The 26,812-nt window shown below is 44.7% G+C and overlaps 1 protein-coding gene across 3 annotated transcripts; it reads left to right on the top strand.

Annotated features, from left to right (window-relative positions):
- Nucleotides 1–286: 286 nt before the first annotated feature.
- Nucleotides 287–25,398, top strand: TBATA (thymus, brain and testes associated). Of its 3 annotated transcripts, none has more exons than XM_077350498.1 (10): nt 287–432; nt 2,793–2,849; nt 6,818–7,068; nt 7,625–7,798; nt 10,452–10,537; nt 13,788–13,952; nt 16,604–16,685; nt 17,729–17,879; nt 19,030–19,082; nt 24,453–25,398. In XM_077350498.1, exons 2-10 carry the CDS (start codon nt 2,803–2,805, stop codon nt 24,530–24,532), a joined length of 1,089 nt encoding a protein of 362 aa, XP_077206613.1. In that variant the 5' UTR covers nt 287–432; nt 2,793–2,802; the 3' UTR covers nt 24,533–25,398. The 3 variants fall into 3 exon arrangements, with proteins under 3 accessions (XP_077206613.1, XP_077206612.1, XP_077206614.1); XM_077350497.1 differs by having other exon boundaries at nt 288–432; nt 2,705–2,849; XM_077350499.1 differs by lacking the exons at nt 287–432; nt 2,793–2,849 and adding an exon at nt 6,182–6,367.
- Nucleotides 25,399–26,812: the final 1,414 nt, after the last annotated feature.

Here is a 26,812-nt window from a genome sequence, read left to right as displayed (position 1 = left end):
AAATCCCTAATCTCTCAGATTAAGAGTAATAAAGCCCCCAGTGATCTGGATCCTGGGCTTATGCCTCTGTTAGGTCATCCGTTGCTGCTTTGAGTAGCTGTTTTAGCTTGTCTGTAAAAAAACACAAACCAAATAGTTGGCTTCTACTGAATGTCTCAAAGGAAGCCAGAATGTGACTTAGGTTTCTTGAGAAAGGGGAGGAGGTACAGCCCTAAACACAGGAAGGCAGAACAGATTTGGAGGGGGGGGAGCTCAGGGAGAGAGGGGGGATGTGCTTGGCTGTTGTCAAGAAAAAGTGTTCCCTAGCAACTTTCACACAATCCGGAACAAAGCAGGCAAACTTTTGTTATTCACAAGAGAGCTTATTTTCTAGCTGTTCTCCAGAATGTAAAGCAAAAGTGGACACCCATGATCCTGGCAGCAGTTTAAATGGTGAGTAGCTCCTTTATAAATATTTAAAAGAAGCACATTCACTTTGGCTTATTTTCCTCCCCCAGATATTGCATCTGCAGGCCAAATTCTTTTATGCCAATCCTCTTAAAATGATAGCTTTCTGAGAAGGGAGGTACAGATGGCACCTGTTACGTCAAGTATATATTACTACACCTCACCTTGTTACAAAAGTAGGTTATCTTGATGGGTGTAACTGGGAGAGAGGAGCATCTAAATGTTTCTTTGAATTTCATTCTATGCATGTAAATCAACTGGACAGTAAACCAGCTGCTTGGTATAAATCAAGGCGAACACCAAATTTTAATAATTATAATGATACCAATTCAATCACATTAGGTGGAGAAAGTAGAACAGACATTCTAGTTCTGCCCATTTCCACTTTTGAAACCAGGTGTTTCATGGGGTTATTGCCAATGAGTCCTGGATAATACTTCTGACAAATTACACATTCTCACTCCCATTCCTATGCCCAGAAAATCTGTTGCTTTTAAAGATTATCTCTGCTCCTACTTTGTAGAATAAATAATGTGTAACCCTAACTGCGGAGTATGGGGTGGGATGGAAACAGTCCAGCCTTTTATGGGACGGGTGTTGAAATTAACTAGGCCAAAAGCTGCTTGTAAGTGGTAATTTCCCCATCTCATTGACTTGTATGGAAGCGAAAAGAAAAGGTCAGGCCTTCCCTCTGCCCCTACAGATATCAAACTATGGTAATGGATTAAGACAAGTGCTGCCACAGTAGCAGTAACAGGAGATCTGTGATTGCTGCTTCAGAAAATAATAGTCTGTAAATGCAGATTGAATTTCCTCCTGCTCTGAGCCTACAACTGCTACCCCATCCATCAAACTGTCTCCTTTTTCCCTTTCCTGTTCTCTATCGAAGTACATTCCTTTTTAGAAAGACCAGTCCGTACCACCTTTTATCTTGTTCTAATTCACCACACCTTCTCTGGTTCACATTATTTCTTCATCAAATCTCATATCTTCTTTCATGTTTGCAGCACACTTTGGCAAAGCACCAGTGGTAGGTTAGCAGTCCACAGTGTGTCTCTGGCATGATTAATCCGCGGTGACCCTACCTTTCCCCCGTGAAATCCAGGAGCAGATATAAGTTGCTATATTTGAAGAACCAGCTTTTAAAGCCCCCAGTAAGCGTAGATGTTCTGCATTTTGCCGAATTAAGTTCCTCAAACACTGACATAGCAAAGCAGTCTTCCCTGATTGGCCTGGGAATCAGTTCAAAGACTTCCTGGTTCCCAGTTACAAGACGTCCCTCCCAAGACTTATTTTTGCCCTGTTTTAAAGTGACCGCGCTTCAGCAGAGATTTGCCTTGTTCTCTGTGAGGCTGCTGGTGCTCCCCCCTCCCTTCAAGAAAAGAGAAAAGAAGCAGCATTTGGCTCCTTTCCCGGCTTGCTCTGGTTTGGAGTCAAAAGTCAAGGCATAAAGTGCTCTCCTTTAACGATGGTTGGATTTCACCGGAACCCCCCCCCCCCTCACTGTTCAGGAAAAGAAAAATAAATAGTAGCTTCGTGACCACCATTCCCCTCCTCGCTGTGAACTGCCTCAATCAAGTGCAGAATGAATAGGAAGGGGATAGGAAGGGGGATAGGAAGAAGACCTGGGTTCAAATCGATCTGAATTCAGCAGGATCGACAACTGAAAAAACAAAGTAAGTGCCGAACCAGAATGCGGCACAAGATGGATCACCAGTCTGATCCAGCAGGCTTTTATTTATTTTATTTATTTATTTATTATATTTATATACCGCCCTTCCCGGAGGCTCAGGGAGGCTCTTAATATTCTTAGGTACTACTATGGGAAACCAGCAGTTTAGAAAGATGGGCCCCATCACCTGTGTCATACAGAACATCTAGCACTCTCTTGATGATGTTTACATAATTAGAGTAATAATAAACGAGTAGCCCTTGAGCAGGCACCCCACCTCTGGTTCCCTTCGAGTGCTTATGCTTTTGTTGTTCAGTATGCAAGCTGGAGAAACAGGAGAATGCTCTTGATCTCTAAGCCAACAAATCCTCTGGTCATGAGTAGCCTTGCATTGTCTGGAAATTGGCATACGAAGAAATACAGCAACATTCAATCATTACAAGATCAAATCCAGACAATGTAACTTCATTTTTATAGCAGCCCTCAGGAGAGAATGCCGACTTCTTAGCTGATGTATCACTTTGGATTCGCTGTGCTATGCTGTCCTCTGGCATTCAGAGTTCAGGATACTTCCTTGCCTTTCAGGTGACATGGAGTATCTCCCTATATCCGTGCAACTCCTGTGTTCCAGAAGGGAATGCAATAGTGACAGCTCACTCTTTTATTGTTATAGACATTTTAAAATGGCTTCAGATATGAAGAAATCCAGCCTTCATCTACAGCAAACAAAGTGAGTATCCGTGTCCCACCACTTCCCCTATTTAAGTAGGGATGGGTCAAGACAGCTGATCGGGGGAGTAGAACACACACACACCTTTATTCTGTTAAAAAAGTAGTTATTTGTATTACAGAGGCAAACTCAGACCTTTGGCAAAAAAAAAGGAGTTTATTTCAACAGATAACCAACAGCATCACAGGACTCCTGTAATGCTAAAGACTAAAGCAATGGGGATCAAAAGGCAATTATAAAGACAAATCCCCATCACCATCTGTACACAATTCAGGTTAACACAGGATGGTCATTATCTTCAAAGGACAGTACTGTTTACAGCTTGTACCTTTAGGCCGGAAGGAAATAGCCAAAACATCTGAAGATGGGATAAATGGCCATCTGGCCCAGAGCATGGGAACAGAAATGTACAAAGTGGGGAGGGGGGGGGAGTAGCGCAGTTCTCCACCAAGGGTCCAGAAATTCATGGTAGGAGCCAGTGGCTACCTAACAATTCCAAAATTCTGCAACAAACTGCAGAATGAAATTCAAGTCTGATACTGGTTAGCTGTTGCTGAAATAAAGTTACCAAAACTGGCTGGACCATTTTTGTGTGTGTAGACAGGTGTGTTTTCCCCTCCACAAAGATAAATGAGGTTTGCTTTACACTTCCTTGGGTGGTACAGGTCAACGAATAACGGAACAGTACATTTTGTAGGTGCACACCCTACCATGATCCAGGACCTTTGAGGATACGTATCCACAAGCATGTTTGGAGGAGACACCATGGAAAAAATAGAGGAGGCAATTCTGAATTCCCAGGTTCCACTTTGTTGGCTACAATGGAATAGATCAAAAGACACATAAGTATTTAAGAATACAATGCAAGCAATTCACTGTATAAGCAACAACAACAACAAAAGAACCAGCAAGAACCAGTTCAACAAACACTTGGTGTTATGAAAGGAACTTGCCACTGTGCCTTCCTTGTTGTGGTTGCATGAAAAGAGTCCCCTAAATCCAGGGGAACAGGAGGACTACATGAAGAAGAGAGGGGTTCACCAGAAGATGGAAACTTTATTAGAGGGAGAGACTTAAAAGGGTGGTTGGAGAGAAGGTCACCAGGGCTGAGAAGTCTTTGGGGCAGAAGTGCAAGGGATCAGGATGGGGATGAGGCCCACTAAGGCGATGCTTGAGCTGGGGAGTTGCTCAGAGGAGGAATAAAAAACAGACCCCTTTGGAAAGTAGGAAGGAAAGAGAAACATGGCCAAAGTTGAGAGGGCAGGCACAGAGAAGCAGAACCACTAAGGATTGACTAGGACAGAGAGGGAGAAGCAGGGAAGTAGGGAGGGAGATGTGGGATTGGCCAGGAGCAGATTTCCTGACAAAGGGGAGAGGGTGAAAAGAAGACCAGGGTGTTACAAGTACAGTTGCCAGCTGCAGACTGGGAAATGCCGAGAGATTTGGGAGCAGTGCCTGGGGAGGGGAGGGCCTCAGCAGGGAGTAATGCCAGACAGCCCACCTTCCAAAGGGGCCATTTTCTCCAGGGATACTATTCTCTGTTGCCTGGAGAACAGCTGTACTAATGAGAGATCTCCAGCCACTGCTTGGAGGTTGGCAACCCTAGTCAGAAGGAAGTCCTCATTTGCCTGGTCTTGAAATAGGAGCATTCTTCAATGCTCAGGTGCAGAGGCACTGTGACACAGAGCTGTTTGGGGGTGAAAAGACCTTCCATTTATCTTTCAGGTTATGTGGCTGGAGAGAAGGGCCTGGGATTCCTTCACTGGGTGTTACGGTGGGGTCAGGGGCCATCAAATGCAGAAGGCAGGTTGTTTAATCCTGGACGGGAGTTTGGTTGCCCTACCTAAATAGGAGCAGATATGTTGGCATCCTTATTTTTATTTATAGAAGTCAATGTTTGTTTCCTGCTTTGCTCCCTGAAGTGACCCACCATGTAGCCACAATATATAACCCACAGGCAGGCAAAATAGCAAGCTCTGTCTTGACTGTGTCAGGCTTCAGGCACTGACTAAGAGCAAAAGAGCTACAAGTCCTTTAACACTTGCTGTTCTTCAGGCACCCGAGGTTTTGTGTTTCTCGGCGCAGTGGTTAAGAGTGGCAGCCTCTAATCCGGAGAACCAGGTTTGATTCCCCACTCCTTGACACGCAGCCAACTGGGTGGCCTTGGGCCAGTCACAGTTCTCTTAGAGCTGTTCTGGCAGAGCAGTTCTCTCAGAGCTCTCTCAGCCTCACCTACCTCGCAGGGTGTTAGTTGTGGGGAGGGGAAGGTTATTGTAAACCACTGTGAGGCTCCTTCAGGTAGTAAAAAGTGGGGTATAAAAAACCCAGCTCTTCTTCTTCTCTGGCCACATCCAAGCCCCAATGGTCAGCATGATGTTCTTCCTAGTCACTCTTGCCCTCCTTGCTGGGGCCACAGGGAAATCGGTCAGATGTCTCACTGCACTGGGGACATTTCAGCAACTGACCAGGACAAGCCTCCTAGCTGAGAGGTTTCAGGACTTCATTCTATTTTCTTAAAGGGTCTTCTAAAGTTACCTTGAGTTTGCCAAGATGAGCCATGCCGCTGCACTATCGGCACAGGACTGTCGTTTGAAAATCAACGTAGGTGGAAATGCTAGCAAATGCTGGAAGGCGTCCTTATGCAATGATATCACCAATCCACACTTTCTGGGACTGCAGCACTGAAATGAGCTTCCAGCCCTGATCTTGGGCTCCAGAAGTGTCTTGCTGGCTCCATTCACCCCTGCTAAAGCAAAACAGTCTAAAACCCCCACATCCTAACTTAATTACACCCTTTCCAGGGAGCACATGCTGTGTTTATCTATCCCATGTTCTCTAGTCAGGAGATCCAAGGAAGGTCTGGCAGCCAGGCGGAGGTGGTTTGCCATCGCTTGCCCCCATGTCATGATCCCTAGCGTCCCTTGGAGGGACTCCAAATCCTTGGACGTCTCCCATCTAAATTCTAGCCCTGCGTAGCTCCCAAGGTGTGATGGGGTCGGGCTTGCCTGGGCTATCCGTGTGTCTCTAGCAGAAGGAGGGTAACATCAACAAAGCAAGGGTTGTGCTGAAAGGTCATCTTTCTCATTTATGAAACATTGCCTGTGGGAACAAGTGAGGCAGCGACGTAGTGGTTCAATGGTTCCTCACAGTGGCACCTTCTCTTCTATTTATGCTTATGATGCAAGGTCCCTTCTGATGACTGGCCAACAAACATGTCCTGGAATGATGGGGGGGGGGGGTGAAATCTGAGAAGAGGATTTCACTAAATGGTCCAGAGAAGGCCCTTTGTCATCTTTGTAAAACATGAGAAGAGAAGAAGTTCTTAAATGTTCAGCTTGTGCACATTCTTTTGGAGCGTGCATGTCTCAAGTTCCACGCTCAGGCAGATCAGGGGACCTCATATAGCCTTTTGGGAGTCTGCCTCTTTAGTATACAGTGGGACTTCACGCGTACCTACAACTATACCACACATCATCATTCTGTTTCTCAAGATAATCCGTTTCACAGCATTCTTGCAGGTAAGGGCTAACTTCATAAAGGGGGGAAATATACCCCCCAAAAGGAGTCTGATTCTTGGGTTGTCTAAAGTACAGGCTATCAGGCTAGTTGGATTCATTGGGATATAAATGACTGCAAAAAAAAAAAAAAAGACAAAAGTATTGTTATTGCCAATGTTTAGCTCTCTCAACAGTTTCAGAGTCAGGGAGTTAAACATGCCTTTTTTGTTTTCGGAATCGCTGGGGTTTACAACGGCTCAAAATCTTCAGAACCATCTCCTCTGCAGCATTCCTATGGAGAGAGTTTCACTGGTTTGGAATGATAAACCTGGAAGGCAGGATTGTATTACATAAATGAGAAAAAGGAACTAAACGATGTTGCTTTCCTGGAAGATCTGTCAGATTCTAAGGTGGATCTTTATAACATCTCCATTCCTATCCTTCTCCCCCCCCCCCCCCCGCCCGACCAAGAACTGAGGACACGTCAACTACAGAAGAAATGGAGAAGCCGAAGGGTCCTCCTGTTATGAGCACCTTTCAATGCAAGGCCATCGCCGCTTTAGCGGGGAAGTTGAAGCACATGGCTCTAAATGTGCCGCTCCGGTTTAGCGCTCAGGCCCTGAGGCCCCAGTCAAAGAGCGCCGCTCGGTTTGGTGGTCTCAGCCATCACTCCTTCTTCTCACGACACAACCCCCACCCGCACCGAGTGACTCACATCCAAGGTAAGCATTCGGGGTCGAGGAAAAGCATTAAAGGACTTGTCTTGCGCAGCATTACTTTCCCCTTTATTTATTTGTTAACTGATGTATATACCACCTCTCTCAGACATTGCCATTAGATAAATTATGATATAAAACCAGTCATATTAATCTACGAATAAAATCAGATTAATAAGCTTTAAAAATCACAAATAGGACCCATCGGCACCACAATAATTACTGAGATTGGTAGTATTTGGTAGTAATTTCAGCCAGCAAAGATGTTAAAGGTAGGGAGGAGTCGGAGGGAGGGAGGTCTGGAATTTAGATGTTTTTCTGGCTGGCCTCAGCCTCAAGCCCAGCAGAAGAGCTTCGTCTTACAGGCCCTGCAGAACTTAGCAAGCTCAGATAGGTCCAGATCTCCCCAGGGAGCACACTCCAGCAGGCAGAGGCCAGGGCTGAGAAGGCCAGATGTATTTCTTTAGGGCCAGGGATCCTTAGCTGATTGGTGTTACTGGATCAAAGAGCTCTCTGGGGAACATATTCAGAGAGGTACCATGGCAGTCTCATTCTTTTGCAGGCCTGAATGGTGCTCCTGTTTGCAAAGTTAATGACGAGTGGGCCGAGCGGATGGCGCTTCCACCTCCTCCCATGATAAAAAGCCAGTTTCATACTTCTTTGGTTTTGGGAGACCCCGGAGTCCAAAGGCCCATTGGAGATCCACAGCCTTTCCCAGTCCCCATGCTAACCATAGGTCAGTATTTGCATGTGTTCTTCAGCTAGATTTATGCTCAACAAAGCTGCTGTGTTCAGGGCTGAGAGACACCTTCAGCTGCAAACAAGGGGCTGTAAAGCCCAACTATAGTTCCTCCATGGAAAAGCAGTATCGGTGGAGGGGGGCAACTTTGGAGGACAGAAAGAACAAATGACCCTGCCATTTCCCCCTCCTCTGGATAGCCCAGACAAGCCCAATCCTGTTAGATCTGGGAAGCTAAGCAGGGTCAACTCTGGGTAGTATTTGGATGGGAGACCTCCAAGGAGCACTAGAGGTCATGACACAAAGGTAAGTAATGGCAAATCACCAACAAATGTCTTTTGCCTGGCTGCCAGACAATGTGCAGATCTGCTGGGCAAACTACACATGTCATAGGATAAATAATGATAATAAGGGCCATTCCGCACAATTTAAATGTAGCCGAAGTCTTACCTTTTGTAAACGCTATTAATTTAACGTTCTGCATGACATCGTAAACAAACCGCAAAACTCCAGCCAAACTCCAGCCAAACTCCAGCAACAATTGGAATTTTATAGCGCTTAGAGGGAAATCCAGAAAAGTGGATTCCCCCTGAAAAAAACGCTATACTTCTGAGCACAATCCGCAACACATCAGTGAAAGACAAGTGCGTTCTCAAAATAGCGTTAGAAAGAATGTCCCAACCTCACTCTCACCCCCGAACTTCCAGTGAAGCTGTCACCATTTCCCCCCCTTAAACCAGTGAAAGCAACGAATAAGCAAGGCTTCTTCGTCTGAAGTCCCTCCACAGAAGTGCTTAACAGTAAAACAAAGCTCCCTTCTGCAATTGTCTTTAAAGATTCCAAGCACAATACAGCCCCCTGTTCGACACTGCCTGTAATTTTGGCCATAAATTGCGCCCGGGGGGGGGGTTACTTGAAGAGCGTGTAAACGATTAAGTGCCAGATCCTATGCCAGCAAAAAAGGTCTTTCTGAGACAATGGATGAACAAATATTTGTTGCTACTGGTGTTTTCGGGTTTTTAAAAAACAGTTTTTAAAGGGAAAGGGGCTTTTCGGGAACACAAACACAGCAGTTCATTGGCTGTTCTGTTCGATTGACGGCCAGGGGTGGGAAGAAGCACGGAAAAATATTGCCTCTTTTGTTGCAATTCCGGCAAGACCGGAAACCTATAGAGAATAAATAGACCGCTACTGGGACTTCAATATTCTGCTAGTATTGAAGGTGAACGGAATGACGAAATTCCACTATTAAATATAGTGTTTCTGCATACTGCAAACATTTAGCAACATTGATCCTTGTGTGGAATGGCCCTTAGAGTTGGTACTTATATGCCGCTTTCCTCTACCCGAAGAAGGCTCAAAGCAGCTTACAGTAGCCTTCCCTTTCCTCTCCCCACAACAGACACCCTGTGATGGAGGTAAGGCTGAGAGAGCCCTGATATCACTGCTCATTCAGAACAGCTTCATCCGTTCTGTGGTGAGCCCAAGGTCACCCAGCTGGCTGCATGTGGGGGAGTGTGGAATCGAACCTGGCTCGCCAAATTAGAAGTCCACACTTCTAACCACTGCACCAAACTGGCTCTAAATAACCCTCCCCCTTGAATATGGCAATGGTGATGTCCATTTTCCAGGAGCCATTGTTCATAAAAAGGTGGTAATAGTGCTGAGACTTGCTGAGTTCATTGAGGTCTCTGACACTAATGCTGGGTAGCAACTTTCACTGGCCACTGTGAGCAGTAGACAAAGAGTCTTTGTGTCTTTGACAGAGAGATCATTTTGCCCTTGGCATAGGAAGCAGGTCTCCTGTGGCCTCTGCTGCAAGTTTTCTCTGACCACACAAAGCACATGAAAGCAAAGCTAAGCTGATCTAAGAGCCACTTCATTGCCTGCAATCTGTCCTAATCAACAAGAAGCATCGGAGTAATTAAACCACAGTCTTCACCATTAAATATCGTCAAGATGAAAAGGGTTTGCCTCCCGAGAATGCTCATGATTAGCAGAATCTCAATTAAAGCAGAAAGAGAAAAATTATTTCCAGGGCTGCGTTCCAAGATCTCAACAGATTATATTGGGGCTCTGGACCATTTTGGAGCCTAAATAAGGACAATCTCCTCAAGCTTCCATAGAACGTAATGTAAGATTGAACAGTAAGATTTATTAAAATAAAAAACCCAAGGCTTAAAGTGTAACCTCATTAAAATCAATGTTTACATTCCAGCACATTAAAATCCAGCAAATCAGGAAGAAAGTGAGGGTAAAACATGATGGGAGTTTTCCCAAGAAACCCAGATTAGGCACTAAGCATGCATTCAGCAAGGAACACACCCCGATCCTGGTTTCATACTTGTGAAATACATGTGTTTACATATATGAATCTCTTTCTTGCACCCATTGCATTTTTAGGAGTAGGCGTATTGTTGAAACATCTTAGGTATATTCTTGAAAAACGCAATGGGTGAACATGGTTTTACTGAGGGCTTTTCCGCACAGTGGTCAAAATAGCATGATGCCCACTGGGTGGCAAAGCACAATAGTTTATTCGGGGCTGAACATGGGACCGTATGCAAACAAGTGACTGCATTCTGCCACTTAGTAGTGGCACCTTTTCTGGTGCCTCCTCCCTTTCTTTTGGATCTTCTCTTTGCAAAAGGTTCTTTGTCTGAGGCATGGAGGGATGAATTGCGAGAACTCACTGCAAGACTGAGAGCTGCTTCCTTCACCAAGAAAAAGGAGGCGGTACGTATTTGTTTTGATTTGTCTGTGACGCTTCTCTCACTTACCAGTTTGATGCTCTAGCCAGTATACAGTGATGTCCCACAAGCACAGATACTAAGAATCAGTATCTAATTTTAGTAAGGCATGAAAATGAACAGGATAACATACAAAGGCACATACAATGGAGAAATTTTACTTAACAAAAAAAAAGGATCACTTGCATAGTGAGTTTAAAACTGGGAGAAAGGTGATTGGCTGGCTGCCCAAGGTGATTGGCTGGCTGCCATGATTGACAGGCAGGGGGAGACTCACGGGTATAGTGAGTCCCTCTCGTCTGCCATTTTAATCAGCCATACGGAGTGCCAGGAAGCAAGATTTTTTATAGCGTTAAGCAATTGCGCTGGCTTAACGCTATGTTCTTATATGTGTGGAATGGCCCCCAGTGTAGCAGCAGTTGGTTCTACTACAATAAGTTGTTATAATAAGGCTACATGGTCCAAACTGGTTTAACAAATTTACTGGAACAACTGCTTGGGGCTTGTGGTCTTTACTGCATATTGTCCTCTTACATAATTTCTGTACCACTTAATGGGTTGTGTTAATGTTTATGCTTTACTTCTGTTCCTTCTGGCAGTTCCAGCCTTCTCATGTCCTAACACACTGGTTCCTGAATATCCAGTTTTGTTGATTATACAGACTCGTTCCATGTACTCCGCCTCGAGTCCATATGAGTAAGGCAGACTATAAATAATGTAACTGCGTAAATAAAAGAGTTATGCACACTTTATGTTGTATTGAAAACAAGGGGGCTTCGGCATGCAGAACTTTCAGGGGTGGCCAAACGGTGGCTCTCCAGAGGTCCGTGGACTAAAATTCCCATGAGCCTCTGCCAGCTGGCCGTTTGGCTGCACCTGTGATGGTGACCGTACGTCAGGGCTAAAGGTTTTTTTTTGTTTTTTTTATAGAAGATTTTTATTTTTGTTTTCCAGAATTAAAGACAGTGAAATACATGCAATCTACATTGTCAGTACAAAAAAAAAAGAGGGTTATGCTCTTCATTTAATACACTTAGTTCCCCGTTTCTATCCCTTTTGTATTATTTTCTTAAATAGTTCAGGTAAGGGCCCCATTGTTCTTGAACAGCCTCTTCTGTTCTTCCGTTAACTATTAGTGTCAGTTTAGCCATCTTGGCAAAGCCATCTTGGCAAATGCTCTGATTTATTCAGCCAGTCTTCTGTCAAGGGTAGTTCTTGCGTTTTTCATTTCTTGGCCAATTCTAGTCTTGCTGCCGTCGTCGCGTAGAAGAAAAAACTCTGTGTGTGGGTTGGGAGGCACTGCGGAGGAACACTTAATAACATAGATTCAGCTTTCATAGGAAATCTAAGACCCCACATTTTCTGCATAATAATATGTATTTTTGCCCAAAACTTATAAACTTTTTCACATCTCCACCACATATGAAAAAAAGAACCTATTTTATCATCACATTTCCAACATTTGTTGTTACAATTTTTGGCAATTTTAGCAATCACTTTTGGTGTTACATACCACCTATAAAACATTTAATACCAATTTTCTTTAAGTATTTGACTATTAGTATACTTTGGTATTCTAGACCATACTAACTCCCATTGTTCCATTGTCACATTAATCTCAATATTTTGCATCCATTTGATCATACATGGCTTAACCCATTCCATTTCTGTCTCATACCTTAATAACAATTTATATATTTGGCCCTGTAAATGTGGTTTATCTTGGATTACTAAGTTTTCAAACTCTGGTATTGGAGCCTCTAGATTTAACAGTTGCTGAAACTCTGCTTTGAATCTAGATATTAGTTGGTGTACTCTAACCATTGAATTTCTACTCCTTCTTTCTTTATTGTTTGTATGTCCTTGAACTTGCCGGTCTTTGATATTAAGTCTTTGTACTGGAGACAAGTCAACCTTTTCTGTTGAGCTTTCCCAAAATATGCCTCAATTGGCGATTTCAATATTGATGGTGCTGGGGATAGTCTCTTATTATATCTTGACCATACATTCAAGAGCCCACTAGCCCAGGTGTTTGCTACTGCTTTTTGTTTTTGTTTTCCTGCTGGCCATAGTCTTTTATGGAAACTGTTACCCATGGTTTTTCTTTCAAATACCAATTCTCTTGAGTGCGGTTCCCGAATCCAGTCCACTATGTATGTAAGTGCTGCTGCGTCTTTGTATAGTTTTAGATTAGGAACACCTTGGCTTCCTCTCTCCTTCACATCTTGAAGTATTTTAAAAGCAACTCTTGGCCTTTAGGGCTAAAGGTTTTTAACAACTTCCAGGTCCAGAAATACCAGCACTGGGATTTTTCTGATTCAGTACAAGAGGCAAGGACACCAGTCAATTCTTGAAGCATTCCCGGTAGCCTAATCTCTGTGGCTAACATAGTCTAACCTCACACACACTCATATCCCCCCCCCCAAATGCTCTAATTGTAGACAGCCAGTTTCAGAACCACACTAGAGAGAAGTGATTTATGGAACAGAAGTATATGAAAGAGCAGCAACAGAGCAGTAGAAGCAAGGGGGTATAAAAACAGTAATTTTCACAAACAAACCTGAACAAACAAACCTCAATGGGGGTGGCGGGCCAGCCACCACTCCCTAGAGACGCCTCTGGTTCTGTTTCCCTGTGGCAGTCCCCGCCCCCTTTGGAGAATTCTTGTGGTCTTTTCACATCCACGGACCTCTACAATGTGCTCTCCTTTATAAACAGCAGGCTCAACATGGCTGCACTGAGCTGTCTTTTCTTCACAAATGAGAACTATTTAGACACAGAGTGCTTAAAAGCAGGGGTAGTCAACCTGTGGTCCTCCAGATGTCCATGGACTACAATTCCCATGAGCCCCTGCCAGCATTCGCTGGCAGGGGCTCATGGGAATTGTACTCCATGGACATCTGGAGGACCACGGGTTGACTACCCCTGCTTTAAACCTCCCATCTCCGTCTCTCCTCCACCCCCAGCTGGTCAACAATACATGGTCCATGAACTTCAGTCCTAAATAAAAGAGTATCGTAACACCAGTTCTATGCAAAGGGAAGTATAAAGGGAAGTATAAAAGGGTTTTTTTTTAGAACAACAAAAGATAAGTTGTTGCCTGAGGACCAGACTTCCCATTGCTTGGCGGGTGGAACCTTAGATGTCTATTCCAGCTGCTAGAGCCACCCGCATCGCATTCTACCTTGCCTGGCTTGTGGGACTCCTAATGGGACAGCATCTGGTTGTGTTTGCAGACTCAGAAGCCTCAGAGAGAGACTCAATACTCTGAAGAAACCGGGCGTCTCATCCCACCTTCCTCTCGAGCCACAACGCGCCATTCATCCCGCCGAGTGCACCGGAACGAGGCCGGGAATAAAGGCAAAGATCCCATCATGCCTTTCCAGGACCAAGAACTAATTGTAAGCAAAGTGTAGAGAGATGGAGCAACTACTGCCTTGTGACTTAACCTCATATTGTCACCCCAGGCCATGATTTAAATAAAGCTGTATTCTGAGACCCAAGATGAGAAATTCTCCTCAGAATTATTCATTCTATTAGAACTATAAAACTGATCATTATTTCCGGCTGCAGTTAGAAAGCATGGCCCTGATGTTTAAGCAACAGAATGGTCATACCGTGTTTGGAACAATGGGGGTAGGGTTACCCACCTCCAGGTGAGCCCCAGGTGAGTCTCCCACTATTAACATTGATGGCAGAGACCAGTTCCCCTGGAGAAAATGGCTGCTTTGGAAGTGGGTTTTGTGGCATTACATCCTGCTGTAGCCCCACCGTCCCCAGGCTTCACCCCCCAAATCTCCAGGTATTTCCTCTCCCAGAACGGACAACCCTAACACAAGGGAGTAATTACTATTTTTTCTCCCACACATGCAAAAATGTCTCTTGTGCTTTGGGAAATTAATGATTAAAGCAGGGAAATGCCAGGCGGAAGAGCTGAAGCTGACGTCAGTGACTTTCTAACACACACTCAGAACCTTATTAGAATTATCTGCACTAGGAAAACCACGGGAGTGTGATTCCAGATTAGTCTTTTTGCAGCATTCCCTCCCCCCAACCTGTGAATCCTGAGGGCCTTTCCGCACAAGGACCAATGTTGCCAATTGGTTTCACAAAGCGGAAACGCTATTTTAAATAGTGGAATCTCGGCGTTCCGCATACCTGCATTTGTAGTGGAATCCAGTAGCGTTTCATTCGTTCCCCACAGGTTTCCGGTCTCACAAAAATCGCTAGAAAGGAAGTGATTTTTTCTGTGCTTGTTCCCGCCCCTGGCCATCAATCAAATGAACAGCCAACGGGCAATTGTTATCATGCTCTGGAAAAGCCCCTTTCCCTTTAAGCACAGGTTTAAAAACACACACGTTGCAACGAATATGCCTTGATTCTTCCTAACGTAAAGACCCATCTAGAAGACCCATCTAGCAGTTGTGTGAGCTGGCGAGTCATCGTTACCATGCTCCCCCGAGTGAAACCCCCCCCACACACACACAGGCGTGATTTTCGGCCGAAAATAAAGGGAACTTGCAAACAGGAGGCTGTGTTGTGCTTGGGGACTTAGGGGAGCTTTAAAGCACTTCTATGGAGGGACTGTAGCCGGAGAAGCCTTGCTGGGTGAATGAAGCCTTGCTGGTTCGTTGCTTTCCCCGCTCGCTCTGAGGGGGAAAAATGGCGATCGCTTCGCTGGAAGTTCGGAGGAGAGAGCCAGGGGGAGGGACTTTGTTGCAGCCGCTACATTGAGAACGCACAGGTCTTTTTCGCAAGTGTTGCAGATTGTTGGCAGGAGTGTAGCGATTTTCTGAGGGTGAATCCACTTTTCTGAATTCACTGGAAATCACTACAACGAAGCAATTTTAGCGTTAGTGTTGCAGGACTGTTTCAGCTTGTGTGCGACGTCATGCGGAACAGCAAATTAATAGCATTTACCATTTGTAAGCCTTCTGCTACTTTGAACTCGTGCGGAATGGTCCTGAATATTACCATGTAGTCTGGAGATTCATGTGTTTCAGCTGAATTGCACAAAGGGAGAAGCACGTGTTGCAGCATTCCTTCATGTGAAACAACCCAATCTACTGTAAAGGGCGCCACTCAAGAGGATGCACCTTGTTACTCCTCCTTTCACGCTTCTCACTCACCATTTAGGGGGAAAGGAGCCAGAGTTTCTTCCTAATTCAGCCCCATGCCTCAGCCTTTCTCTGCTTTCCCACCATGCCTGTTTCCTGCCCCCTTTTTCTTGCTCACAGATAGGTCCTTCATCTCAAGGAATCCTTTAGTTGTGAGCTAACATTGCACACAAATAGGCCTCCCTCCTGCTCATAGGAACAAATGGAGAATAGGTTTAGGGACGCCAGCCTCCAGGTGGGACCAGGGGATCCCTCAGAATTACATCCCACCTCCAGATTACCAAAATCAGTTCCCCTGGGGATAAATGAATGCTTTGGAAGGGACCTCCAGGGTCATTGAATCCAACCCCCTGCAGAATGCAGAAAATTCACAACTACTTGCCCACCCACAGTGACCTCAATTCCCGATTTCCCTAGAAGCGCTACAACGAATCGCTTTTCGCGGGACTGTTTCAGGAGTGTTGCAGATTGTGTGCGATGTCTTGCGGAACAGCAAATTAGTAGCGTTTACAATTTGCAAGCCTTCTGCTACATTAAAGTCGTGCGGAATGGACCTGAGTTAAGTAAGGTGGCCCTTCCAGGGTTCAATAAATGTCCTAGTTGCTGCTTACTTGGATCTGCAAAACTAGAAAGAGGTGAATAGCTACTGCCCTGTGTTTGGCTTGGTTGGCGGCAAACTACCTTCTGACATTTGCATGTCATCTGCCCACTTCCTTGCACAGATTTCCAGAGTACAAGTTGAGAAAAGGAACACCGACTGTCTTTCCTGATTCCTCTAAAGGTACTCCATTAATGAGTCACAAGGACAAAGTTCACAGTGGTGCAGAAAACACCTCTTGCATGCATCCAACCTCTTGAGTCTGTGTTTGCTCTGTCCGAATGTCACTCTGACCTCATCCTGCTAATATTTTCCTACTGTATTCATCTGTCAACAGGTTTTAGAGCTGTTGTGTCAGATCCTGCAGACAGACTCCTTGGCAACTATCCAGTGCTGGCTGCTGACTGCTGGTCAGAAAGGTGAGGGGACTGTGGAGCCTGCAAAGGACATGAGGGCCAACATGGTTGCTTCTTTCCTTTTCATACTTCAAATCCTTCATTGTCTTTCCCTTGAGTCCAAGAGCCTTGTCCCATTTCACTGTTGAAAAGAATTCTTGCACTGAGGCTGCTCTCTACCGGTGTAATTGGGACTCTCAGACTATGGCCTGGAATGCCATCTGTAATACATGTGCTTTAAAAACTTTCCATGTGTTACACAATCGCGGACTTGATTTGCATCAAAGATTGCACGTGGTAGGGGCCAAAAGCCAATCCCTTACCCCCAGGGTTGGGTTCCTTTATGACACATGCTGCTTTAAACCCATGTGCCACATTTATGCCTAGAATTTGGATATGTAAGTTGTTTCTTGAAAACTGATGCAGGTGGAAAGGACAAATTGTTGGGACCATTCACAAATGCATGGGAAAGTGCAGGCCAATGAAGGGAAATCCTAGCATGAAATGTTATGCATACAAGTGGAGCAGGTGAGTTTTTCTGATTCACAAAAGCTTTTGGTTTCATAGATTCATAGAGCTGAAGGGGGCCCATTTTGCCCCCAGTAGATAATGCACTTTCAATGCACTTTAGAAGTAGATTTTCCTGTTCTGCACAGGGAAATCCAGCTACAAATGGACATTGAAACTGCATTAAGCAATGTGTGCGGAATGGGCCCTCGTCCGACCCCTTGCAGAATGCAGGAAACTCCCAACTACCTGCCCACCCACAGTGACCCCAATTCCATGCCCCAGTTCCATGTCATTCCTCTCCAAGAGGATGACAAACCATTGACAAGCACCCTTTGGGTACAATCTGTCAACCAGTTATCGATCCACCTAACAGTAATAGGATCCATATCACATTTTACCAACTTGTCAACTAGAATATTGTGTGCAACCTTCTCAAAAGCTTTACTGAAACTGAGATAAACTATATCCACAGCACTCCCCTGATCCAGCAAGGTAGTAATTCTCAAAAAAGAGAGATAAGGCTAGTCTGACATGGCTTCTTGTGTCCTTCCCTGCAGAGAAGAATCTTGTTATGGGACTGCTGCAGATTGCAACTGCCAACCTAAATCTTGAGGCCCAGGAGATGCCCACAAGCTTGGAAGAGAAATTTCCAACACATAATGGCACAGGTTCTGCTTCTAGAGAACTCAGGAGAAATAATCTAACCAGGTGTCATTTTAAAAACTTTTTTTCATGTTTGCAAAACAAAATTTCTTTACAGGAATGTTTGCACTCCCCCCAAAAAAAGTTCTTTACAGATCTATTGGAAATGGCATCTTATTGATTTCAGTGTCTACAGATCATAAACTTTTAAAAAAGATCCTCCATAGACAAATAGTTCAGATTTGTCTAAATCAGTCGCCTCTGTTGGATATAATGGAGGGATGGGGGTACCCCCTCTTCGGGAGCCCCTAGACATGGACCCCTTGGATCAATCATTTTGAAATTTGGAGGGGAGTCAGGGAAGAGCCTCCTGAAGCTACCCTGAAAGTTGGATGCTGTACCCCAAACCACCACCACCACCCCAGGTCCCAGGAAAGGCGGGAACGGCAAAATTCCCATTATAGTCTAGGACAGGGGTAGTCAAACTGCGGCCCTCCAGATGTCCATGGACTACAATTCCCAGGAACCCCTGCCAGCATTCGCTGGCAGGGGCTCCTGGGAATTGTAGTCCATGGACATCTGGAGGGCCGCAGTTTGACTACCCCTGGTCTAGGAGAAGTATGATTTTTAAAAAATTAATTGGCATCATGGGACCTTTAAACTGCTGGAGAAAGGGAATTGGTTGCCTGAATTGATTGACAGGTGGAAGCACAACATGTATAAGGTGCATTGCTCTCTTCTGCCTCTTCCAGCAGCAGGTGAGGAGGGTAAGATGCGCAAAAAGAAGGCTGAGAAAGGCGAGACAGTTGAGGAGGAAAGGTTGAGGAGGGCCGGGAGGGCGGCGATATAATGTCATGCTTTGCCATTCTGCGGGCGTGACGCTATTTTTACTATTGTGCAGAAATGCCCTCAGAATTGGTCTTTTGATGTTTACCTTGTATGTAAAATACAAAATAACCTATGAAAATACCATATCTGAACATGAGGCCTATAGGTCTTGTCAGAGATGGTTTTATTGATTGCTTCTGTTGGAAAGAACAGCTCTTCGTCACCTGTGGAAACATATGGAAATTAAGGAAATAAACAAGTTGTTGGGACAGATGATAAAGCGATATATTTCTATTGCCAGTTTTTTATTTTCATAACTGTTCTGTTGTTTAGAATCAAGAGGTGAATGCCATTGTTATTGTGTCAGCTCTGGTTTATGTTATTACAGGCTGCCTGCAACAAAGCTCAAAAAACAATCTAACCCAGAGGAAGAAATGCCAGGTAAAAACACCACTGAATGCTCTTTATTATCATGTCAATGGGTAGAAATACTTTGAAAGACATCCAATGGCACCTTTAAGATCGACAGTTTTATTCAAGGTATGAGCTTTCGTGTGCACACACATTTCCTCAGATACAATATAGCTTGAAGCTAAGTGCGGTGGCAGATTATAGCACCCTGATGCCAAAATGTGCTATGACCACTGATGAGAGTCTTTAATGGACATTCACGTGAGTGTGGGGCTTTGATCCTAAGCAACTTTACTTGGATGGAAGTTTGACTGAAATCACTGGACACATATACGTGTGATAAGCAGCACTGTGACATGTTACCATTAGCAACATAGGTCACGGTGACTTGTAATGTACAAGAAGAGGAGCAGCAGGGTCTGGCTGCCTCTACCATGCTGTGAAGTTGCCTGCTCCTTATAGTGATTAGCAAAAAAAACCCTCCCAAGGTGGCTTGGTGAGCATTAGATGTAAAATAGAGGTCACTACACTAGTACTATTCCATACCTAAGTCTGAGTCCAGTGGCATCTTTACGACCAACAAAGATTTATTCAAGGCGTGAACTTTCATGTGCATTGAATAAAATGTTGTTGGTCTTAAAGGCACCATCGGACTCAAATTTTGTTGTGCTACTGCAGACCAACGCAGCTACTCATTTGAATATACCCAAGTCTGTATTTCTGACACATGCCCATAAGGTTGGCCATAGAGTTGCCAGCTCTGGGTTGGGAAATACCTGGAGATTTTGGGAGTGTCTCCATTTGCAGTGGGCCCTTTTACATTGTCCCATGGGAATCGTAGTATTACACACATGCCAGTCTCATTTAATGACCTAGAATCATAGAATAACACAGTTGGAAGGGACCTCCTGGGCCAGTCCAACCCCCTGCACTATGAAGGACACTCACAACCCTATCGCTCATCCACTGTAACCTGCCACTCCCTTGAACCTTCACAGAATCAGCCTCTCTGTCAGATGGCTATCTAGCCTCTGTTTAAAAATTTCCAGAATGGAGAACCCACCACCTCTCAAGGAAGTCTGTTCCACTGAGAAACCTGGCACAACTGTGCAGGCACAAAAGTGGCCACAAAGAAGGAAATTATCACAACCAGTGAAAAACAGATATGTTCACCTGTCAAGCGTGGCCATCATGAAGTATTCATATCCCTAGTTACAGCCCAGGAGGCTTTGCTCCAGTTCTGCAGATTTTAGCCAGGGTTGCCAACTCTGGGTTGGGAAATACCTGGAGATTTTTGGGGGGTGGAGCCAAGAGTGGGTGGGATTTGGGGTGGGGAGGGACCTATATAATGCAATGGAGTCAACCCTCCCATGCAACCATTTTCTCCAGGGAACCGATCTCTTTACTCTGGAGATGAGCTATAATGACCCAGGTCCCTCCTGTCAACTAACATCCCTACTTGGCCACCATAATTTTTGATGTATGAAATGTGTACAAAGCACTTTGCTGGGATCCTGTGCTATCTCCTGCGATCTCACTAGGCATTGCCTTGCATGTGTTGTGAAGCCTAGTAACCAGGAGCTAGAAAACAGATTGTTTATGTGAAAGATGAGGTTCACAGGATCCTGTACTTGCTTACACAGTGAAATGTTAACTGCTGGCCACATCTCAAAAAACTCCTAAGTAGAGATGGATTTTCTTTCACCTTCTTGTGATTTATGCTAAAATCAAAGGGGAATAACCATTACAAAATAGATGCCAGGAATTGATCTTGGATTTCTAAGAACATGTCATAACCTGAGCTTTGTTTGAAGAGCCAAACTTTTAAGCAATCCGTATCTATTAAAGAGCAACACTGGCACTTCCTCAAAAGTTTCAGGCTTATCAAATTGATCTTTGACTTGAACAAGTTTCTGTTTGCTAATATATATATATTTTAACCTTGGCATTACGGCTGGTCAGAATCCACAAACGCTATCTTCTTAGGGAAGGATTTGGTCTTTTATAAAAAGTCACACAGCTCCACAAATATGTGGTCACCTGAAATGTCCCAGGCAATTAAAAGACATGAATCATGCATAACCCAACTTAGATAGCCCAGGCAAACCTGATCCTGTCAGATCTCAGAAGCTAAGCAGGGTTGGCCCTGGTTAGCACTAAGAAGGGCAACCTCCAAGAAAGACCAGGGTTGTGACATGGGGGCAGGCAATGGCAGGCCACCTCCAAACTTCTCTTGCCTGGCAGCCTGACAACCTTAGGATCTCCAGGTGATGTTACATGCATGCCATATGATAAACCACAAATATCCCTTGCTAGATAAGGCGTTTTTCCTTAGATAGCATTCTGACACACTGAACTTATTATGAAGGAATTTGTGAACTCACCAGCAATAACGGTGACTTGACTTCTCGTTATTGTCTGTGAAACAGAAGTAGGTTTTCTTCTTATCAGTATAAGAGAAATACAACAGATGTGCCTCTCTAGAGCAGCCTTTTCTAAGGCTTTGGTCATGGATGAGCCACAGAAATATTTTTCAGGCTTCGAGGAACTCTGGAACCAGCAGAAGTGAGGTCAGCTGGTCACGCCTCCATGCCACGCCCGAGGAGGACTGAGAGGGGGAAGAAAGGAGGCGGTTTAGGGCAGGAACGGGAACCACACAAGAACGCCACCCCATGGCCAATGGAAGCAGTCGGTTCTGTCACAGCAATGCCAGGAATAGCTTACGGCCTAGTCCATTAAGGCAGGGTATAAGGGAAAGGCTGGGGAGTCCTTGAGGAGCTCTCATGGAGCCCTGGTTGGAATCCCTGCTCTAGAGAGACACAAATCATATGTGGAAATGGGGCAAAACCTTATTAAAACCTCGTAAGTGCCAGTGTGATGCAGTGCTTAGATTATCATGGTAGAGTCTGAAAGACCTACATTCAAATTCCACTTCTGCCATGGAAACTTGTTGGGTCACCTTGGGCCAGTCATACACTGCAAGTCTAACCTACCATATAGGGTTGTAGTGAACATGACATGAAGTAGCAGAGAATGATGTGAGCAGCTTTGGGTTTCCATTGGGGAGTAAATTAAGTGAATAAAATAAATTTGAAACCTAATAGAAGGAGGCAGGGACCTGGCACATTTATCTTATGGCATACAAATATTTCAGATAAATCAAGAGACATGTTTCACCTGCTCATGGTGCTCTTGAGGTTATTAAACTGGTATCTCAAAAAAGCAGCCAGCAGACTTATTAAAACTCTCCTGCAGGTTATCTTCCTTAATGAATTTGCCCTGATTTTATATAGCATCTGTGTCTATATGTAGGGTTTTAATCAGGGCTGTTCCTATAGTTAGGCAGGGTGAGACAACCCACATCAGAGGGCAGATTTTGTCATATGTTACGTAGGTTGGCACTTTAAAAAAAATGACTAAGTTTATTGATCTGTGTTCACTATCACTTGTATCATTTTGATCTTCTGCCTCTAGCATCCAAGTGTATTGTCATTACTTTTTACATTCCGTCCTGACATTAATTCATTATATAACTGCCCCAGTTTTCAGCCACACATTAGCTTCCAAAATCGCTCACTGGAAACTAACACCAATGACAAATTTTAATTGAGTGCTGATTCTGGCATGAAGAATGGAACATGATAACCCAGATATATGCCATACTGAGAGCCAACTTGGTATAATAAAGAACAGTGGCCTCTAAATTGGGGCAACTGGGTTGATTCTCCACTCCTCCACTTGAAGCCAGCTGGATGACCTTGGGCTGGTCACAGTCCTCTGAGAACTCTCTCAGCCCACCTAACTCACAAGGTGTCTGTTGTGGGGAGAGGAAGGGAAGGCGATGGTAAACCACTGTAAGACTCTGTTTGGTAGTAAAAAGCAGGGTACAAAAACCAGCTCTTCAAATGGATATAGCAAATAGTTTATCATTCATGCAGACTACACTAGTAAGACTGAGCTTGGGAGCCTAACTTTATCAATTAGTGGGAGTTTAGAGCAGCAAAAAAATTAATGAGAGTACGACAACAACAATAAAGCCTTTATTGGTGTAACAGAAGTAAAGATTTTTTAAAAAGCCTTGCATATGGATACTCTCCAAGCAGGATGACAAATCTTAACAACCCATGTAGGCACAGCCTTTGGGAAACAGGGGTCTTATTAAATCTGCCTTTCATTAAATTAGGAGTTCATTCAGGCTAGCAAAAAAGCTCTTCTTGAAAGTGAATTATCTAGTGTGAAACGATAGGGATGTATTTCTCTATAGTTTGTTGTTATTCCCTAGAGCTTTGGCCAACACAAACTTAACTGCCTCAGATCTCAAAAACTGAATTCCAAGATCCTCCAGTCTACGGATAGCAGCAATATTGACTTCTCATCATGGCCAATGAGAAACGATAGACCTAATCCCATTGTGGCTATTTTCTGCTGGACTGACGCTGACCAGTTGGACACAAAGGGATCTTCCAGTAAATTAGAAATCAGACTCCCCTGGTGGGTCTCAAAGTACAACCCAAGCCAGTACTTAAAACTTTGCTTCCACGCTCTTGTTGCAATCAGGCGCTGACCAAGTTCCACAACCAGAGTTTTATTGCTATCACAGGGAATGTGGAACATATGTCTGCTCTGGGACTCCCTCGTTATGACCACCACCCTTGCTGTCACAGACATGTGCGCACGCATGCACACCCAGTCACAGACTCCTTCTCCCCCCGCTCCCCCCGTACCTCTCCCCCTTACCTCTCCTTCCTGGTCCCTCTCCCAGATACACACACAGAGACTCCTTCCCCCTCCTTACCTCTTGCAGCAGGAGGGCCACCATGTTCTGTGCCCTCTGCCTGCAGTTGGCAGCTGTGAGACTCTTTCAGGGCTCTGGTGGTGGCATGGCAGAGCATCCAGCAAGGCTCAGGGCTGGGCCTCATTGTTCTGCTGCTGCTGGTTGCGGCTCTCCTCTTCCAAGGCCGGTCCCACTCTCCTGGGAAGACTGACGGCATGGTACCAGAGCAATGAGGCCCAGCACTGAGCCCTGCTTGTTGCTCCGGTGTTGCAGCTGGCGTTGAGTGTCTTCTGAGGCTTGACCTGCTTTCCGGAGGGTGGGACCAGCCCCAGAAAACTGGCCCCATCAACACTGCCAGAGCAGCAAGTGGGGTTCAGTTCTGGGCCTTGCTGCTTCAGTTCTGCCACAGCTGCTATGGGACAACTACTGGCATGCTACCTGAGGTGGGACAACAGATGTCACATCCATTATCATTTCCATGACAGGGACCACACCAGTAGATGTGTTCCACATCAATAATGATTCCCTTTGGTTTTTTGGTTTTAAGATGACCACAATATCTGGCTCTGATAAGTGTAATGAGTTAATCAAAGCATCCTCCTCTCAAACATGCTTTCCATTTTCAGTGTATGTTGGCACAGCAGAGGTTCTCCACCTCCACTTATCCCTGGATGAGAAGCAAAATCAACCAGACCAACCCAACTAAAGAGAAATTATACTATGCCTGCCGCGTGTTTCTCTCCAGCTGGTCATCCAATGGGAAAGAATGAAGAGCAACTGCCATGAGACCTAATACCACAGAATTTTCATCATGCAGAGCTGCCATCATGCATCATCCCAACATATTGCTTATCGGGCCCCTGGGGAATTCTAAGATTGCTGAAATTACCAATTCTACTACAACGTGTTCCATCTTGGCAAACACCTTAGCAAGATCCCAAAGGAGGACACAAAATAGGTTTTATGTATTAAATATATATAGTAGAAGCAACTTTGCAGAAGGGTTCTAGAGCTTGTAGAACAGACTTCAAAAGCATGCAACTGCTTAAAAAAAATACAACTAGAATGTTATATGTACAGTCCTTTAGGGTTGAGCATGCAGTCCTTTAAGGAGTTTAGGGTTCATTACATACATTGTACTGAAATTATTATGTTACCTTTCTGCTATAGGACAGATTAGTAGACCAGGAGGAAAGATATAGGAGTCTGAATATATGTTCAGAGTCTGGAGGATACCCTCGAAGACCAGAATGTAAGCTTAATCAAAGCAGATGAGTTAGCATTCTACCACTGTGTATATTGTCACATAAAAACTGACTTGGAGATTGCGGGGGTAGAGCCTGGGAGGGCTCCTGCTGTAAGGCAATGTCACACCATCAATAAAGTTAAGCTAACTGCCCGCTTTTATCCCTTATACATTGCATGCAAGATTAGCCCCATGTCCTATAGAATCTGCTTTTTATCTTTTAAAATTTTGTAACAGCCAGCCTGACAAAGAGTTCTGGTTGAGTGCAAAAGTTTCCAGAATGTTTTGTGTCCAGTTGGTTAGTCCTAATAAAAGGCATTATATGATTTTGGTTCTTGTTTTGGAAAACTCCTGGCCAAACTGACACTATTTATATCCCACTAGGTAATGGTAGTTGCCCTGACTTGGATAGATAGATCAGACTAGCTTGATCTCGTCAGATCTTGGAAACTAACCAGAGCCGGTTAGTAGTTGGATGGGAGACCACCAAGTAAGTCCAGGGTTGCTATGCAGAGGCAGATGATGGCAAACCACCTCTTGCCTTGAAAACTTCACAGGGCCGCCGTATGCTGGTTATGACCTGACAGTGCTTTGCACACACACCGTCATAGCTATTAGAACTCTGACCTAAAATGAAGGTTCTTTTCCGAGGTTTCTAAAGTATGTGAGAGCGAGCTGGGAAGTTTTATATTTCCCTTTTGCCATATGATGAGGATCTTGATGGCCCAAATGAAATGAAAAAAATAAATTCAAAATGTCCTCAGGTGCCTGAACCAGGGACCGGGACCGCTTATTTCCTTATGTCCCCCCCGCAGGGCACTCTGCTCTGCTGGTATGAATCTGTCGACAGTCCCCCGGGAAGCATGTCCAGCCTCAACCAGGGCCAGGGCTTTTTCAGTCCTGGCCCCTACCTGGTGGAAGGAGCTCCCGGACGAGCTAAGGGCCCTGTCGGAGATCTCTGGGTTCCGCAGGGCCTGCAAGACGGAGCTCTTCTGCCAGGCTGTTGGTTGAGGCTGGGCTAAATACCAGGCTATGAGTATGGGTCCTTCCCCATCCCTGTGTGATCTGGATCGCCCCCACCCCCACCCCGGGACCAACCATCGCCCTTGGATTTAAAACTCCCTAGTTGCAACTGGGAATGGACGAGGAATGAGGGCCAATAAGAGTAGTACTGATGCCATCTTGTTGTTTTGTTGTTGTTTTATTGTTGTTTTATTTTTCTACTTATATCTAGGATGTTGTACTGTCGGTAAAAGGGCATAGCTTGCCGTCTTAAGGGGTTAATGTTTTTATCATTATGCTGTGAACCGCCACGAGTCGGCTAGTCCGGGAGTGGCGGTATAAAAATCCATCCAATAATAAATAAAATAAAAATAAATGAGGGGGGAAAACCCAACTAGAAGTTCACATCACATGTCGCCCCCTTAGTTTCTCCCTCAGCATCCATTACTTATTGGAAAAGGCTGCTCTAAACAAATGACAAAGTCTCTAAACCATCTAGGTCTTTCAATGGAGGCCTGAAGCTGCATCCCACAGCCGCTTAGCCATCAATTAAAGATCCCTCCTTCTTTGCTGGGAAAGCATCTAGCTTTTGTGCTGCCACCTACTTACCGGTAACATTCTCAAATTAATGGTATCAAAAGAACACTCCAAACTGCCTAACCTGGTCTACAATTGTCTACCGGCATGCAAAAGCAGCACCCTCCCAATTTTAATATCTTTTTGTTGTTGTTGTTGTTG

The sequence above is a fragment of the Paroedura picta genome, chromosome 8, assembly GCF_049243985.1.
Source record: "Paroedura picta isolate Pp20150507F chromosome 8, Ppicta_v3.0, whole genome shotgun sequence".
Taxonomy (NCBI): domain Eukaryota; kingdom Metazoa; phylum Chordata; class Lepidosauria; order Squamata; family Gekkonidae; genus Paroedura; species Paroedura picta.
This window is presented reverse-complemented; position numbering and strand designations above follow the sequence as displayed.